Genomic DNA, 19,007 nt, shown 5'->3' with positions numbered 1-19,007 from the left:
TAGTCAAACAACGGTAAAGTACAATTGAAGTTTGTTTATCCGAACTCCAGTCATCCAGATTGCCAAATATCCTGATCTCTCTCAGGAAATGGAAAATAAAGAAGTTTTTAATTTGAATTTAATTATGCAATTAACTTTGCTTGGCATGTTTATGTTTTTCAAAAGCACTTAAATCTGGCACTCAAATACCTATTTTCCAAATTCACTAACGAAGTGGCGTTAGTGGCTCTAAATGAGCTCTATACTATTATCAATTGTTGTTGATGTCTAAATAATTAGCTATCTTTATAATATGATATTTAAAAACAAAGGAAACACATGAAAAATGTAAAATAACTATGTAATAATAATAATAATATTTTTATCCCAGGCAATATGCAAGATTTGTGCAATGTAATGAAGTCCACATTGTTATTTAGAACATATTTTACAAATAATAATAAAGAAACATAATGCAAGGAAAAATAAAGATTACAAAAAAACAAAACTTAATCTTCGTCTTTACGGTCTTAATATATTTTGACAGTATCGGCTGTGCATTTTGTTGATTGACCAGAATGGTTTTTGCACACAAATTGGGTACACTCGAAGCAACATACAGTTGTTATTCTTGCATTTACCTCATTCATAACACAGTTCGCAGCTTCAATTATCGGAAATCGGAGGTTGTTCTGGAAGTGTTTCTCGATATTTTGCGAGGAATACTTCACCCTTTAGGAGGCTAAAAGCTAATACCTCAAGAAAATGCATTCGTGAAACATAAACATACAGGGCACTGATTGCCATAATCGGGACATTTTCGCTCGATGACAGACTGCCAGTTGATAATTTTTAGCCCACAGTATTTGCCATCTGTAATAATAGACTACGAATACTCATTGCGCTGCTGGTGATTCGGCTTGCATTTACCTCGCTATTTCAAACGAAAAAAGTGGCAAGCAGTGCCGTGGCACGTGTTAATATAATATTTTACAACAGAGATAGAGAACAGTTTTGAAAAGAGAAGAATCTTATTCGCTAACAGGGATTATTTAAAAGTATTGATCTAAATTGGTTTCCACGGAGAAGGATGTTTTAGTGAAGTTGTGTTAATTTTTTTTATTTATTTAGGGTCTCGCTGCGTGTCCCCTTCCAGTGGTGGCGACCGCAGCTACACTCCGGGCCGAGTGGCGCGATGCAGCAGGTAGACGCAGGTAGCTCACCCCCCTGACCCCCCGCCGCCTGCCCACCACACCACACACTCCACCTACTCCCAGTAGGCAACCTGCACCACACGCTTTGTACTAACCATTCGCACATCACGATATTCATATAGCGATAAGTCACGAGGACTTGTCACGAGAGGTAACATTATACATTATAGATATCATCGTCATGTGCCTTTCCGCACCCTGTGGTGCATAGGAAACTGCATTCGTACACCAAATGCTGGGTATATTGATCATCTGTCACATGAAGGTAAGGTGATCAGTCTTACGCTTGCCAGTCCAGTAACAATGAAATATTGCAGTTTAAAACCATCTTTAAATCGGTACTTCTTCCGAGGAATCGAACCCGGGATCTTTGAACCGGATTGTGGTCCCGTAGCTAGTGCCACGGACTCTCGGATTAGAGGACCGAGGTTCGCACCCCGCTCTACCGCAACTTAGTTCCCATTATTCTAATTGTGAGTTATTTACAACACATTGAAAATGACCCCTAAAAGATAAGATTGGCGGCCTCCGTGGTGTAATGGTTAAGACGCTTGACTCACACACGGAAGGTTCCAGGTTCGATTCCTGGTAAGAACACACAAATTAAATGTGATTTTTCTCAAGCCTGGGTGTTCTGAGATGTAATTCACCACTGTAATTGGGCCTTCTGGCCTGTTGTGGTGCAAAAAAATAATAAGAACGCAAATAAATATTTATTTTTTTAAAAAGTAAAAAAAATATCAAAAGTATAGTAGGCAAATGCGCCAACCATTTTACTAGGAGGCGGACTTATCTACACTCGATTTCCTTTTTCAGGACTTTTACCTGAGAGTACCCATTGAGTCAAAATGCTCTTCCTGGATTCTGGTTGTATTTCACAGAATATTATTCTTCATGCACCCAATCAGTTTGAAATGGCTGGTAAAATTGAAATATTTTTGTTAGTTGTAAGACTAAACTGTTTTTTTTTTTTAATTAAATAAAATAAAATCATTCCAGCTGCCAATGATACCTTTTTATAAAAATATATATAATTTATTTTTTTTACAGACTTTTTGCTTATTTCCATTATGTTGTAAGTTTATAAGTATTTATTATAAAAACCAAAAGGAACTACTTATTTTGTATTTGTTGGAAAGAACCTAAAACCATGAAATACTGGAGACAAATAGTATTGTATTTATATTATATGATAATTGGTCTTACTTTTTTTTATTGTTCTTTTGTACCTTGTTTTATATAAAGACTGTATGATTTCCTTTATACATATATAATTATAATTATAACCATCACATTTTATTTTAAGGTTACAATGGGTGTACTTTTTCTCATAAACATCATTCTACTTCGGCATTTGACACTCAATTACTTCACAATACTGCATAAAAAGGATTATTTATTTCTCTCATAATAGTACTATTACATCTAGTACACCTAGTACTATTCCTTTAATTTATATTTTTTGCTGGTATTTTTGCATACTAAAGGGCCGTTTACATGTGGACAATACAATATTGTTTTGTCCCAGGAATTTGTAAGACAAAACATTGTTCCGAGACTTTGTCACCGAGATAGACGTGCAGGCTATCTCTGCGGAACAATGATTACCTTCGCGTATCTTCCGCATAATTTTTCTCCCAAAAATGGATGCACAAAAAATTCATTTTTACTAAAAGGTTTGTCCTTTACCAATTCCAATTCATCTTGGTATAAAATAAATAGTATTTTTGTGAACGTATTTATAATAAACGCCGGCATGTATTCATTTATGCTCACGTGTGAACTGTGGCCAAATTTTCATTTTGTCCATGCGTTCGGTCCTGCGCGGTCGAGAGTATTCACAGAGCTGGGACAAGACAATATTATCATATCTAATTGTATTGCCCTCATGTAAACTATACTTAAAAGGAATAATGTTATCACTTTTAATGTGAGTCAAAAATCGCATTACATTTTGTTGAGATATCAAAAAATGTTCGCCAAAGTTGCTAAACTCCTCCGACTCATACATTTAAAAACAATTGTTCTTTGTGACTTGCTCATAAGTAGAAAAAGCTTCCACAGCAGACTTTGTAACTCATAAAACTATCTTGAATATTTTCTTTTCATTAAAGCCAAAATAAAATATAACAAATTCTTCCTTATTGAGTAATAATGTAACTATAAACAAACATGTTATAATTATTTATAAACCCACCAAAATATATTTTAAAAACTACAAACACGCTCACGCAGAACTAAACAAAATCTAAATTATTTAACGTGATTTTAATATTTCAGCGGAATATACTTGAATGGTGGAGGCTGCGTAGAGATGAGTTCTACAGGTCCATCATCCCCCCAAGCCAACTGTGACACCATCTCTAACATCGCCGTTCCACCTGATATTACATTACTCATTGATAAGTAAGAATTTTGTATTCCTAAATAGTGTTTTTTATAATGTAGTGGCATTTATAGAACAGCATGATAAATTATATTGATAACCTCCACGTACATAATATTGTTGGGTCTGACTATATATGACTTACTTATTGATGATCTTACTTTCTTACCTGTAAAATGATGTGATGAATTGTTTTCCTATTTTAATCATTTGGTGAATACATAATAATAGTTATAAAATCATTCGGAATGTTGCTAATGTCAGATGTTATTTTCTAAGTGTTAAAATTTCTAATATGTTTTATATTTGTTCCCAGGTATCATCAGAAGAAAGAACAAGAAAGAAGAGAATGTACAATTCATGTATAGGTTTTTCATTGTTGATAAAATTAAGCCTATTAAATTTATTAAAATAAGAATGACTGTATAATTTAATGAAAATGAAACATATCAGAATAGACTGGTAAATTATATTTAAAATTATTATATTTATTAATTATAGTGAATTTCATATTTTAATTTTACTGTTATTAAAATATACACACTTGAATAATTATATATGTAACAAATTAAATATTATAATAATAAAATGTGTGTAAAATCAATGTCTTATTGTCTTTTCTCACATTCAATAAAACATGTAATGTTCCATAGTTTTTTGGACTGGCATCTGAAGCGTAAGAGACTGATCACCTTGTCTTTGTGTAATCCGTAATTGAGGAAAATTCACTTATTATATAATAGTATCTTGCAGCTGCAGAACAAAGGTTACTATTCTAAAATAAAACATTCAGATTTAATAATTTTTAATTATTTATTTCATCGCTTTAAATATACAAACCAAATACTACATACTAGGTTTTTTTTTATTTCATATTTTACCCGTTATTTTTATTTTACATTGTTTTAGTCTGTGTTTTGTTTATATATTTAAATATAAAAATCTCCATAGGAGCTTGTATTAGATACATAATATTATTCTTTTAATTTGCAGTCGTTAAAAGTACTCATTGAAACATCTTGCGTTGGATAATCTAATGTGATTTTAATTTACAATTTCAATCACTAACCAAACAGTTTTAAAACTCACGGTTACCTTATACCATGTTTCATTAATTAAATGATATTTTATTCAGTAATAATGTGAGCTGAACTTCATTTAATATATTAATATTTATTACTTAAACAACAAATCTTCTCACATACTAATTAATTGAGCTATTTATAAATTAATGTAAATCAAATGTCTTAAAAGACCGCTGTTTGTTCGAGAAAATATATTTTAACACATTCATGTTTGGTCAAGTTTTTTCTTACACACTGATATATTTTTGCGCAAATAAAAAATAACGGATTGATTCTCAGTATAAAATAATTCAAAATCCTAACCGCATATTATTTACTATGTCAATGTTGAGTCCGAGGTTTATAAGTGAGTTTGTAGAGTAGCTCAGTTTCGTTATTGTGAATACATTGCACGCATTAAAAATTCCTAAACAGAAGATATAAATAGTTACGTAAATATATATTTTTTCACGTAATTGTAAATAAAATTTCTTAAATATTTTTTGTTAATTAAAAGATACATCCCATTTATACATATTTTGATTTCTCTTGGTTCTTCGCAATTTAAAAATATTTTATAAATATATGACTCTGTTTCGGTTTATTAATCGTAAGATGCTATAGAAAAATACGATTGTTCTCAAATTGACTGCGTTTACACGGGGGTTTTTACAAAACGAAATATTTCCATTTGATTTATTGTTTGTATTTATAGTGTGAATGGATGTACAATATTTTTTTGTGAAGATTTATTCAATTGAACAATAACTGGAAGATGAGAATGGAAAATGTTATCAAACTGCGCTTCTCAAAAGAATCGAATGCATGTTATATTTGTATAAATTCTTCGCTCGATGGACCTACATATATTTTGTTTACATTTTTGAAGTTTAATCCCTGGCTCGGGCACTCTTTTACTTTTACTTAATTAATGTTTTTGTTTATTATAGCTTATTTAAAATGATGGATTTTAATTAGGGTAGTTTAGTCAGACAATAATAGTAAAAAATTTAGTATCAGTTTAAAATATACTCGTTAATATTGGTTTTGTGTTCATAGTTTTTCTACCTATGCTAAATGATTTTCTATTATTTATGTCTAGATAATCGATTGGAACCATTTATATGAAAGCCTTTACAATACAACATAAATTAATGGATTTAACCGATGAATACAGAGTTCAAGCACATTCGCATATTTTTTACTTTTGAAACACACAATCAATTTAGGGTACCTATTTATTATTTTCACAAACTGTTATCTAGTGTAGGAAGTATTGAATAATAAGAAAACAAATGACTTCTACAGTGAAATTCTGAAGAAGTGATTTTGTAATAATTACAAAATGAACATGAATTTCAAGAGGACATTTACATATATATTTATATTGTAGCTTAGAAGTACGAGAGTAATATATATGTGATTATTTGTAAGTAGTATGTAGAGCATAATTACTAATATTATTAGACAATTAGAGTAAAATTGGAGGTGCCGTAGCAACCTTATATAACCGTAGAATAAGAATGATATATTACAGATAATAGAGCATGCAATAAGAGATTTGTGGAAATGTTAAATCACCATAATTATTAACTCATTCTACAGATATTTGTTCAAATCTCAGACGGTATCCGTATTAGCTTTGACAGTATTTTTAAAACGGAACATTTTTTTGTAAAGCAATATCATTAAATTTTCAGAACACAAATATCAAATTCAATTATTTTGTGGAAACAAAATAGTAAATTTAATAAATTATTTATTTATGTCAAAGCATAAATATGAAAATCTTGGAATTAAAAATATGTGATTTTTTCACTCATTCTGTTTTTTACACAGCACTTATACTAGACCCTTTTAAGGATGACATATGTATATTTCCTTTTAATACTCTCTTAAAAATTACTTATAAAATAATGGAGACATAATTGTATGTATTTTAAATACGATCGAGTAGAAGGTAAATAATGTTACAATGTTCTTTAAAAGTTTGACCTCATTTTAGATTGGCACGGATTTCCCATGTTTCTTTTTGCGAAGCACCTACTAAACATTATTACGTTGAAGTTTTACTGACAAATCCTTTTTTACTTTTTCATTTACTGGTATTATTTTATAAATTTTGTAAAACAAAGAATGAAAGTCCCATGCAAAATGTATCGTTGGACAAAACATGTCGGTATTGTCTTCACATAACCTGCATTTTCCGACTTATGTCGTCTATCACTATATGATATCGAGAAGTGGAACATTTGACACTAGTTAACTTTATCGACACACAACAAACTGAATGTATACACAAACAAAGGTCAATATTCTAGTAAAGGATACACGACTTACGCTTCGATGTAAATAAAGTACGTCAACACGATGATTCTCGATCCGATCGATCTTCTAATGAATGACAATGAAAATTTTCTACAATGTGCTGATGATGCAATGTAGGAATTGTATACAATCTTATAATGAAATGACATGTAAGATTTATCTAACAATAAACAAATAATGTTCTACAACTTATCACTTTATGAATCTTGTATATTTATATATAAGCCCATTTTATTTGGTTCGACATCTAATGGGCGCCTCACAAATTACGTTCAGAAGTTGAAGATTGAAAATTGAAGCTAGTTCTAATTAATGAAATTACAAGTAGTGAATATTCCAAGTACGTCTACTGGTATCTTATCAATGTTTTAAGAAAGAATTTTAATAATGACAATTTACAGCCAATTATTCTAATTAAATCGTAATTTACTTAGTAGATTTTAGGCGAAATCGCCTTACATTGTGTATGGTTAGATATTTGTAGCAATCAACACATAAACTGAATTCCCAAATGCAATTTTCCACACAAATGTGAATAGAATTGCTCCATTGTAAAGATGAAAATTCAGTTTATGCTGCGCTTTTTTCTAACACATACTTTTTATTATAAAACGTTTTTTAAACAATAACAATTGAACAGGATAAATTTATTCTTCCGCGTTTTAAGAAAATCTATATATAAATATGTACTTTAATAATTTGGATACACAATTACTAAACGTTACCTTCGATTCGTGCAACTATATCATTAATCGAGATAATTATGTCAGAATGCTTTAAGCACGCTCATGTCATCATAAGGACTACATACATATTTGTGAATGAAATACATGAATACATAAAATTATCGATATAAATCTTTTAAAAATAAACCACAAGTATGTAAGGATGCATCCACAAAATTTTACGTGAAATGTTAATGTAACGTGGAATAATTATTGAATTATAAAAATAAATCAAATGAATATTTGCAGATGGAGTTAATAAAATATTCAGTATTCCCAAAGTACTGAGGATATCTTACATATTTTCAATTCCGGTTTAAATTGTTTCCCTAAATTAGCCTTCTCTTATATAGGTGTACAAAAAGTATGTGTATTTTGTCTTACATATTTACAAAAGAATTTGATATTGTAAATAATTATGATATTGATGAGCGTGCTCGTGAGCAAAATTTAAAGAATGTTACATAATAAATATGTTTTTCTATAATACGAACTAATTTTGGCTGTATCTACAAGGATACAAAAGTTTTACCGAGGTTTGATTTTCCGACCTCGACCCACCTGCGGAACAAAATTAATATTATATCTATCACTTCACTCGGGCCTGGTGGAAAACGGTCTTATAATTACGTATGTTTTCAGAAAATAAAGGAACCTTTCATATCAATGTCGGGCCTTTTACTGATGAGGCTTTCAAATCACTATTCACTTATTTAAATATCACTTCCTACTATCAAATCCTTTTCTCTACCGCTCTTTCGACATTCTGAATCATTTTTCCTACAAAACAATATACATTTAGGGGTGTGCGTTAATAAGCTAATTTAATTGTTATATTTTTTCAATGTTTATTACCAAAGTTTTGGATTTTGATCATTTTTTAATTTATTCTCATGATTATTCTATAAATAGTGTAATCACTTGAATTAATTATTATTGAACAATTATATGCGGAGCGGAGAGTAAAACTGCTACTGTAGCGATGATTGTGAACAGGGTGAAGATTATTAAGCAGAATCTGAAACCAAACACGTCATTGTATTTACTTATAATGCATTACATTCAATTTATTAGTTTATTTAAAGTAGCAGGAAAATCAATAAGGATGAGAATGAATTTTATCGATTATTGATTCTTTAACCCATTTGATGAAGAAACGCTATAACATTTTTATGACATTTACTCTGCTTTCATTAAGAATAAGCAGTCTAGAAAATAGTATTTAAAACTCTAATTTATGTTTTTTCATCATCGTCACCCCCCTTTCCTCACCCAGTGGTGCATAGAGCACTGCATTTACAAACCAACTGCAGTGTATTTTTATCATCTTTACATTCAGGTATGGTAATCAGTCCCACCCTTCAGGTGCCAGACCAGGAATAATGAAATATTGCAGTTCAAACAACCTTTAAAATAAATATTTCTCGTCCACCCTGCCAGGTATCGAACCCAGGACCTCAAAAATAGTAGGCGAAGAAGCCAACTACTACACAACGAGGCGGACTTATCTCCCCTCGATTTCCTTACTCAGGACTTTTACGCGAGACCACCCGTCAAGTCAAAAACACTTGCCCAGGGTTCTGGCTCCATTATTCACACAGAACTGTGTGCTTTATCCACATGGATATAAAGAAAATGTTATTTATATGGGCGTTAATCAAATGTAAATAAAGAAAATAAATATGTATAAGAGTTTGCTGACCTATCGACGACCATGGCAGCAAACTTCCAGTCGCTGATGAGCTCCGCCTCTTCGTCGGCCTTCCTCATCCTGCCCGTGATAAACTGTAGTTCCCGCAGGATGCAGTGCAGCTCTCGGTGGGCAGAGGACAAGGGCATGCCGCCGCCGCTGTCCTCTACGGTGGCAGGCCGGATGAACGAGCGCCGGAACTCGGCCCTGCTTTGGGACCAAACTTCTAAATACCATTCCACTTGGCACAAGCATCATAAAGAAATTACCAACAATATAAACATTTGAAGATATTTATAAAAGCTGAATTTTTGGAGCTGAGAGACATTTATTGCACTATTATTAATACTTTTTAAAAGATTCACATACATATTTATATGTACTGAAGAGAAGAGAAATAAGAAGACACAGTTAACAATATACATACATATAACTTTTTTTTTCACATTTGAAATTCACAATTTGTCGCCCAACTAGAGAATAGTATGTTCAAGGCTAACAAATTGTGAATTTACTGGTTAGCATGGAACATAGTAATAATAAAGGTATCCAAATGAAAAATTTGTCTAAATATAATAAAATACAGTGCCTATAATAGGTTTTTATGGGCCAACATTGTCCATAAGGACAATTAGTAAGTATTGTCATTGTAAAATTGCTATTAAGAAATGGATAATGGGGGTGGGATGCACACGGAGTGATGAGTGGGTTAGACCGAATAGGTTGAAAAGTGTTTTTGTTTGTAGGTTTTCTATGATTTTTTTATGTTTGATAAGATTATGATTTTATTCTGTTGAAACCTTTTTGCCCTTTTTTTGTCATTTTATAAAATGTTTCCCTCGGCACAGAACATTTTTATAATTATCTTAAACTATAACGTTTTTAACTCTTGTGTGGTGTCGCAATAGTTTACATAAGAAACAAGACTTGATATATCTCTTTTATTTTTTAAACGATGAAGTGGTATTTTTCGTAATCTTCACACCGGATTTCGAAAGTAAAATTTGTATAATTATGCTGGATTTTAATATAAACAATATTTATTCTTGCTACGCGAAGAATGGATGTTCGCCAATACAGCGATAAATCTGTAGAGACAACACAAAGATAGAACTCAGAACGAGGCAGCAAGGCTTATTACAGGAGTAAAAAAATATTCTCATATCTCACAACATCTTCGAGATTTGCAATGGTCAAAAAGCCCAGAGATAATACAAGCCTTGCTGGACAGTATTCAAATCCCTCGATGAAATGGCCCCAAAATACCTATCGGACCTTTGTATTAAGGAAAATACATGTCACAGAAAATCTACTCTTAGGTCAGCATTTGATTCAGGCACAGGAAAACTTGTAAAAATCCGGCGCTTCCCAAACACTAGGTTCGGAGATCGTGCTTTTGCCGTTGCCGGCCCCTCTGCCTGGAACGAATTGCCTTTAAACTTACGAATCATCGACAGTTTCAGTCAGTTCAGATCCCAACTAAAATCTCACTTCTTTAGATTATCATACCCTCAATTTTTAAATCAGAAAATATAGTATGTCAGTTTAGCTTAGTTAGAATGTAAGTTTAAGTATTCAATAATTGTAAAGCGCCCTTGAGGTGAATTTTCATAAAAATAGCGCAATATAAATCAGCTAATTATTATTATTATTAAGGATGACAGAGACCACTGTTCTGTAACCATTGTTTGTGTAAAACATATTTAATCGGTTATTGACAGTGATGCGGGACGCACTCATTTAAAATGAGCAGCGTATTTATGATTTTAAATTTATTTTGTTATAACAGGGCTTGATTATAATATACTTATTTATATAATTTATAGAAAAGGAATTATTCAACAGTATGTCTCCATGTTTTTTTATTTTCAAATGTCTGAACTTTAGAATATTCCATCTCTTGCTTGTGGTAACACGATGATACACACCGCGCGCAAAGTTTACCACAGTCTTTTAATCGTTTTTAATCTTCGTTAATGTAAAAAAAATGCATACATTGTGAAAGATTAGATGAATAAAAAATATTTATTTAGTTCTTAATATCTTAATAGGTAATAATACTACAAAAAAATAAACAATTATTTGTTTTAATATTAGCATTTTTATTACATCTATCGTATTCTTCCTGTAGCCTTAAATTATTTTTACCCACACAGAGGCTCATGCCATTGTGCGTTTTTTTTGTTTGTGTGATTAGTACCTACTTGTTATTAGCGATTAGTGATTGAATCTTCTGAGATTAGTTATTGAATCTTCTGCGAATAGTGATTGAATTTTCTGAGATCCTATGATCTGTCATAGGATCCATAACTTCGTTTTTTAATGGCCTTTTCACCTCTCAACTCGGGTGTTCTGGCCAAAGAACCCATAACGATGAATTACACCAAAACCATAATTCATTTACGATCAAGGTATACTTTCATTAGTTTAAAATATGGAATACCGCTCTCAATATGATGCTGAAAAGAAAAAACAAAAAAAAGTCTTGAAAAACTTTTTGTAAATCGTGACACCCCTGTAAAAAACTTTTAGAAGTTAAAACGAATTTAAAAACAATTTCATTTTTAGTTTAACATTACGTTTGCGTTAAAAATATTTATAATTACAAAGAGCATTTAGGTTTTCGTGGAAAGCAGGATGCCCAAGGGCACAAAACGGAAAAGTATGCTAATGTGAATTTAACTTCTGGTTTGACAGTTGTTAATCTTGGTTGCGAGTTGGTCGCCATTACTGTACCGTACGCCGTAAATTGAAATGCTCCATTTTCGAGAAGTTTTTATTTACAGGTCTAAAGTTTACTATTTACGCCAACCTGCATTTGAACAAGACACCTTAATACAGACTAACGCTTCTTAGGTACTACAAATCTCTAACATACAACCTTTTTATGTAGTAGACTTTTGATTATCTGACCTTCGATTTTCCGATTGTTCGATTGTGATAATTAAGTGGTAGGCATAGAATGAAGAATAGTCCAGAAGGAGCGTAGAATCATATTTGAATACAACGGACTGTGTCCAATAATTACCCCACTTTCGCCGCGCGCATACTTGAAGTCACCGAGTAATATTGCCAGATCGCAAAAAATATAACCATGCTTACATGGTTATATTACCTTTATTTACGCGGGTGAGATTCATCTAATTGAATTATATCACCTACATACTTGGCAACGCTTGAAAATGTTATTTTTTCAATTTCTATACTTCTTCATGGACCAGGTAATTTATCACTGGCATAAATAAAGGTTTCAGCTCTTTAACTTCACAAACATCAACAGATGAAAGAATTGAAGGAATATAGATGTTCAAATATAGGCAGAATGGTGAATGTTACACACTTTGTAAAGTAGCCACTTAAACCAGCCATTGACCGGTCATAAGCCCTGTAGATGCCTAAACTTCCATATTACCTTTTCTTAAATGTTCTTTATCTCTGTTGTAATATGTTAAAATATAAATATATTAAAAAAAAAAAAAATGACAAATTTAATTAGATTTTTTAAAAAATCAGAATACAAACCCAGTAGCTCAATCACAAATAACTATCGACGTGCTAAAAACATTGTTATCGCGAATACGATAAACAACCATGGTGATAAATTGTTATTACGTCGCTTATTAGCACGTCGATTGTTATTTGTGATTGAACTAAAGGAAACAGTCAGCTATCGTCGACTGTTCCATGCTAGCATAAGTAACTTGTATAGTATCACGGCCTCCGTGGTGTAATGGCTAAGATGCTTGACTCACGCACGGAAGACTCCGGGTTCGATTCCCGATGAGAGCACAAAATTTAAAATGAAATTATTCTCAAACCTAGATGTTCGGTGCTGCAATTCACTACTGTAATCGGGGTCCCTAGTCTGTTATGGTGTAAAAATTTAAATACAAAATATTCCTGTCACAAAAATGATGTGGGTATTTAATATAAATTTAACTTCATCGATTTGAATTATTATTATTGTTATTTTATTTTTAAGCATAAGACAGATTATTATTTTTTTAGCCTCGTGGTGTAATGGTCAGCGCATTTGCCTACTATGCTTGAGGTCTCGGGTTCGATTGCCGACATGGTTGATATGAAATATTATTTAAAATGGTGTTTTTACACTAGAATGTTTCATAGTCCCTATCAAGATACGCTGCGATTGGTGTACCGATGCAGTGCCCTATGCACCACTAGGTGATGATGATGAATGATGATGATGATATTTTAATAGATTTACGGATGAAGTCCATTTAAACATAATATTATAACGAAAATATAAACTAGAAACGCAACAATAAAAAGATAAATCGAAGACTATACCAATACATACGTATATTTTTACATTTCTATTTATTCAACTTTTTGTACATAATTTTAATTGTACATTGGCGAGCTTATTGTCATGTGGAAATTTCTTTCAACCAACCAATAAAATAAGAGTTTGACTTTTATAATTCAACTTGAAACATATTCAATAGAAAATAAAGATAAAAAAGCTAAAGATAAATAAAAATATGAATAAATGTATTTGTATATAAATGACCGTAAATCAATACAATTACGTAATGGAAAAAAGGAAAAAAGAGGAAAGAGGAAAGGAATGTACTTTTTGTATACCTTGTATATGTTTTTTACCAATATGTAAGATGGTTTATACATATTTATATATATTTTCTTATTTTTCTTAATTCGTTATTATTTTTTGCTACGTTCGTGTAAATACATGTCTGCCTGCATATTTGTAAATGTTAAACATGTAAAAGCCTATAAGGCGTTTAAATAAATAAATAAATATTGCACAAACATAAGGTGACCGAGGACTGGTATTCCGAACGCAATTATTTCGCGGTATAGCGCGTTTTTACGTACTAAATACGCGTCGAAGCGCGGTGTAAATGCGTTCGGAACACCAGCCAAGGTCGATTATATTACATCATCGAGTATTATTAATATTTTTTTAGTTTATTAGTAAAGTTATTTAATTTACAATCAACATCATTCCGATTCTGACTTTCGTTAACAAATCTGAGCATTCTGGGTAGAAGTGCCTGGTTAGCCGTAGTTAGTCTTATGATGACTGAGGAACAGAATTTCATTATTTCCGAGTCTACGCGAAGAAACATTAAGAGAAGCTGGTGATCACTTCACTTTTCATGTAACAAAAGTGATTCAGATATACTAAAACCCTTGAATTTTAAACGTTTCCGTGGAAAAATATATGTTTCATTCGAGTGAATTCAATCAATTTAATATTCTTATAATATAATGAATATTATTTTTTAGGGGAAAGTTTTTTAGGGACGCCCGCGCTCGTCAAAGTTTGACAAAATTAGCCATAAACGACGCTAAGTAAATTCATTGAGCTCTAGGAATATTCAACGCTATAAAGTGGTAAGGTAAAAATATTTCTTGATTTTTCAACTTCATTATTTTTTATGTTTATTTATTCAAAAACTTTTGTACGAAGTACCTGGCAAAAATATTGATATGTAGCAATTTCTTCATTGATCACTTAATTATAATACACATGAATTTATATTTGTTATTTTCTGTGTCCGGGGCGGATGCGAACTGTTTCAAAATGGCAGGGGGAGAGGTGGCGACGGCCCTGATTCGCCCGACGAACTTGTTTCTCCCAATTTACTAACAAGCTAATGAACTAACATACCCTATCACCACGCCGTTAGAATGGGGAAAATTCGATTAAGGGTTACAGATAAATCGATCAAATTGAGCATTAAAATTAATCTAAATAACGCAAATCTTTTGTAAACCAAGAATGTTTTAAAAAAAAAGTAATTAACTGTTCATTATAGCAATTTGTTTTTGCAAGGTGCCCATCTGAAAAGAGGCCACAAGATCTCTAAAACGAATATGGGTAATGTCCGGGGCGGATGAAAAACGCAGGTCTATGTGAGAAATCTTGGACAAGTGTCTCCAACTCGATGGCAGCTCTCAGGTAAAAAATCTATAGGGCACTGCATTCGAATTCCAATTGCAGCGTGGGTACATAGATCGTTTTTGTTACATGAAGGGTAAGGTGAACAGTCTTATGCATCAAGTGCCAGTTTAGGAACGATAGGATATTGCAATATAGAACCTCATTTTAATCCAATATTCAAACCTGCTCTCAACAGCTTAAAAATACAAAATGCAAATCACGATTTCCATGCAAACATTTCTGTGAAAAAGAGATATACATACATTATATTACTTTATTAGCTCATTACCATATCTACGACACTGGCTTTCAGCATTAATTCATTTGCGGACATTGTCCATTTATAAATTTTTTAGGGGTGAATGCTACAATATAAGAACAGTTAACAACAAATAATAAAATAAGCATTGACAAACATAAGGGACATCAAGACAAAATCTGGGCCTCGGGAATTACTTACCATGGAAATTTAATATTTATCTACAAAGTAAAATTACGTTTTCAGTATGGAAAGCAGTACATGAATACATTTTTTTTTACACGTGTTCAATTATAGGTTATCGATGAAGATATTTTAAATTTTCATGCTAATATACTCATTTTTGTACAGAAATATCGATTTTAGACAGTCGAAGATAACTCTGTTAACCTCCCATTGTAATCGGGGCCCAGGACTATTTATTTAGTGCTCGTTTAAATCGTTGTAAACTTAAACCAGTAAAGTCCAGATCATGTATTGAGTTGAAAATACGACAAAGACGGGTCTTTGGAGAATTAAGGCCATATTTAGTTCTATGCTGATCGATGAACAGTACCTACTTCATTGTTTCTCAACCTAGTCGAAATTTAAAAATTTACATGTCCCAGTAATGATGGCACATCGATTATACCATTTAGTATTCCGAATATATATATATATATCATCAAACCCGTATCCACATATAATGGTGCATAGAGTGATTCGTTGTTAAATGAAATGCAGCATATCTCGATATTCTGTTACAGGAAGGTAAAGTGATCAGTCTAACGCTCAGGTGCCATCCAAAGACAGTGAAATTCTTCGGTGTTAATGAAATTAAAACAAATATTTCATGTAGACCTTCTAATCGAACCTGGAACCTCAAGCATGGCAGGTGAATGTGCCAACCAATACACAACGAAGCGGACATGATTTCCTTTTTCAGGATTTTTACTGAGGTAAAAATTTTGTTCATATTTGGCTCAGCCATCGAGTTAAAAACACTCGTACAGGATCCAGGTTCTATTACACTCACACAACTGTATTCGTAATTTGCCCGGACACAGACTGAACTCATTACACTCTACAGTATATTGCTGACATGATGAGAGTCCGCTAGAGAATGAAAGAATGAATGTGATGAAGGCAATAGAAAAATATCACATACTACGAATATCGATAAAATATGTAAAATTAATTTTGAGAAATTAATCGTACAATTAAAATCAATATAGATTTTATGGAAAAATGTTTTCATTCATAATTTTAACAGTAAAATAGTAAAATTACGCCTACACGAAAATGCGACATGATTGGTATCCTTGACATTCGTGACGTCAAGATTCATGACGTGAATAATAATATATGACGGTCTCTTCATACTGCAATGACAAAACGTCAAAATTGAGGAAAAATGTGCACATTCATAATTTTGAAAATAAAATAGCTAAAGAATACACCTTCGCGAAAACGCGACATGATTGGCCTTAGTACACATGACGTCAAGATTCGTGACGGGAAAAATAATGTACGGCGGTCTCTTCATAAGCAACGAAAAAACGTCAAACTTAAATGCGAATCTAGGAAATTCGTGACGTATTAGGGGCGTGGCCAAAGCAACGAAGCGTTTTCGGGGATTACATTGAAAATATTTTTTATGCTACTATTATTGGTTAAGTTTATGCACAAATTTTATTTTATAACTCAAAAGTATTACGTAGATTTGTAATATTTCCCTACAACCTACAAATCGAAATTCCATTTATTATTCGCTAGTAACATGTCTATTTATACGGCATCGTAGAAAATGCATAAAAAACGCGTGCAAGAAAGCGTTCTAGGGAAAGCAGTTATGTTAGGTGTTCTATGGAAAATTCAGAGAAGATTGACTAATTTTTATTCCGGGAGCACAAGAGATTGACACACCTTAAAACATGATATCCTGAAATCAGTTTTACCTTTTAACTCAAAAAATATTCTAAATTAATGTTGGTGGCCGAACGCTTTTAATTAGAAGTTATAGAGGCCATAAAAACATTGTAAATCAAACTTTACGAGATTATTGTTTCATAAAATATTTAATATTAAATTTAAGCAATCATAAAAAATATCCCATTTAAAAAATAGGTATTTACGTTGTTACAATTTACGTAATACTAACATGTTTATGTCATTTTCAAACAATCGCTTACAATATTTATACTCGTATAATAGCTGTACCAGAAAATGACAATCAAGTTGTTGTAGAGCAAAGTCCGAACGTCAGGCCTCTTATATGTGAATCCGTGGGATTACCACCTAACTGATATTTTTATTTATATTTTAATCTGCATATGTTGTAAGAATCGTTTTACAGATGTGTAAATGTTAAACAGTGTGTATAGCGATGTCTTAAACTAGTCAATTATGTTGTAAAATTTACTTTCGGAACTCAAATAAATCAATTACTCAATATAAAATATAACATAAAAAAATAGCTAGAAATATCTACTTCTAGCATAAATTACTACGTACCATAAATTAGAAAAACTTTGACTAAAATGCATGTCTCAGTGGTAGGTCCAAAGATCTTTAACATGCTGGAGGAGACGACAAAAAAGTTGAAACCTTTTCAAAATACAGTCCTCGACTCTAAGAATTGTTTAGAATTGCTCTGCTGATTTGAGTTTTTTATTTTTTTATTTATTTATTTTACATAAAACTTTTTTTTTTCTTTTCTATGTGAACACCTCACTGAGCACAACCCGTGTCAAGGCATCTATTAACATTATTTTTATATTATGTTCTGTTTCATTATAAATAAATATAATATAATAAATAACACAGTATGGATATAAACATAAAATATAGATAGCAGCTTAGAGTATAAAGGATAGCAGACATGCAACAATAATTCCGAGTTCAATAGACTACTGTTTTGGTGGAGTGACCATCTCAACGCAGTTCTCGGGACCCAAATCCACAAGTCATTTTTTAACAAGTAATTTGAATTTCTGTTTATTAATATTAAATTTTAAATCAAGAGGTAGAGTGTTGTAAATTTTGTGAGCAAGGTACATGTGACTCCTCTGACCAAACGACGTTGTTATTTTAGGTGGCGCGAATAGTTGTCTCTTTTTTTATCTTGTTTCATTGTATTATATTTACTCCCACCATTTTCATGTGTGTGGACGAGAAGTGCCCTATCGTACGGTTGCCTGACATTGGTTTCTTCGAGTTGGAATAAATCACTCTGACCGAATGTGGAATAACCGGTGAAAATATTATGGAGATGCCTAATTATATCGCCGTAATCGTAGAACAATGACGGATGTGCGATGTTGATGCGATAATACGCTTTATATTCCAGGTTTAAAATACATACATAATATACCCAATTATCGAATTCTATAATATGTTTGTACATATCAAGTTGTGACACAAAGTTTAAAAAAAATATTTCAACCGCTCT

General features: G+C 31.9%; 2 protein-coding genes across 5 annotated transcripts in view; one reads left to right on the top strand and one right to left on the bottom strand.

Moving 5' to 3' along the window:
• LOC148280467 (cell adhesion molecule Dscam1-like) overlaps positions 1–6,986 on the top strand; it is a 139,010-nt gene extending 132,024 nt beyond the window's left edge. For 2 of the 3 annotated variants that reach the window (XM_088228337.1, XM_088228338.1), the window contains 2 exons: positions 1,111–1,193; positions 3,474–3,602. In XM_088228337.1, the coding sequence (XP_088084463.1) occupies positions 1,111–1,187 (77 nt within the window). In that variant the 3' untranslated portion in view covers positions 1,188–1,193; positions 3,474–3,602. Of the gene's footprint in view, positions 1–1,110; positions 1,194–3,473; positions 3,603–3,895 lie in introns of those variants that run through there. The other variant, XM_088228336.1, reaches the window with a different exon arrangement.
• nAChRalpha6 (nicotinic acetylcholine receptor alpha6) overlaps positions 5,578–19,007 on the bottom strand; it is a 447,337-nt gene continuing 433,907 nt past the window's right edge. For both annotated transcript variants that reach the window (XM_088228339.1, XM_088228340.1), the window contains 2 exons: positions 9,399–9,593; positions 5,578–8,714 (listed from right to left, as the gene is read on the bottom strand). In XM_088228339.1, the coding sequence (XP_088084465.1) occupies positions 8,630–8,714; positions 9,399–9,593 (280 nt within the window). In that variant the 3' untranslated portion in view covers positions 5,578–8,629. The remainder of the gene's footprint in view (positions 8,715–9,398; positions 9,594–19,007) is intronic.

This window comes from Micrasema longulum, unplaced genomic scaffold (assembly GCF_059751315.1).
Source record: "Micrasema longulum isolate JH-2025_06_02 unplaced genomic scaffold, ASM5975131v1 h1tg000578l, whole genome shotgun sequence".
In the NCBI taxonomy this organism is placed as follows: Eukaryota; Metazoa; Arthropoda; class Insecta; order Trichoptera; family Brachycentridae; genus Micrasema; species Micrasema longulum.
Note: the sequence above shows the minus strand (reverse complement) of the source record. Positions and strands in the feature narration are given on the sequence as shown.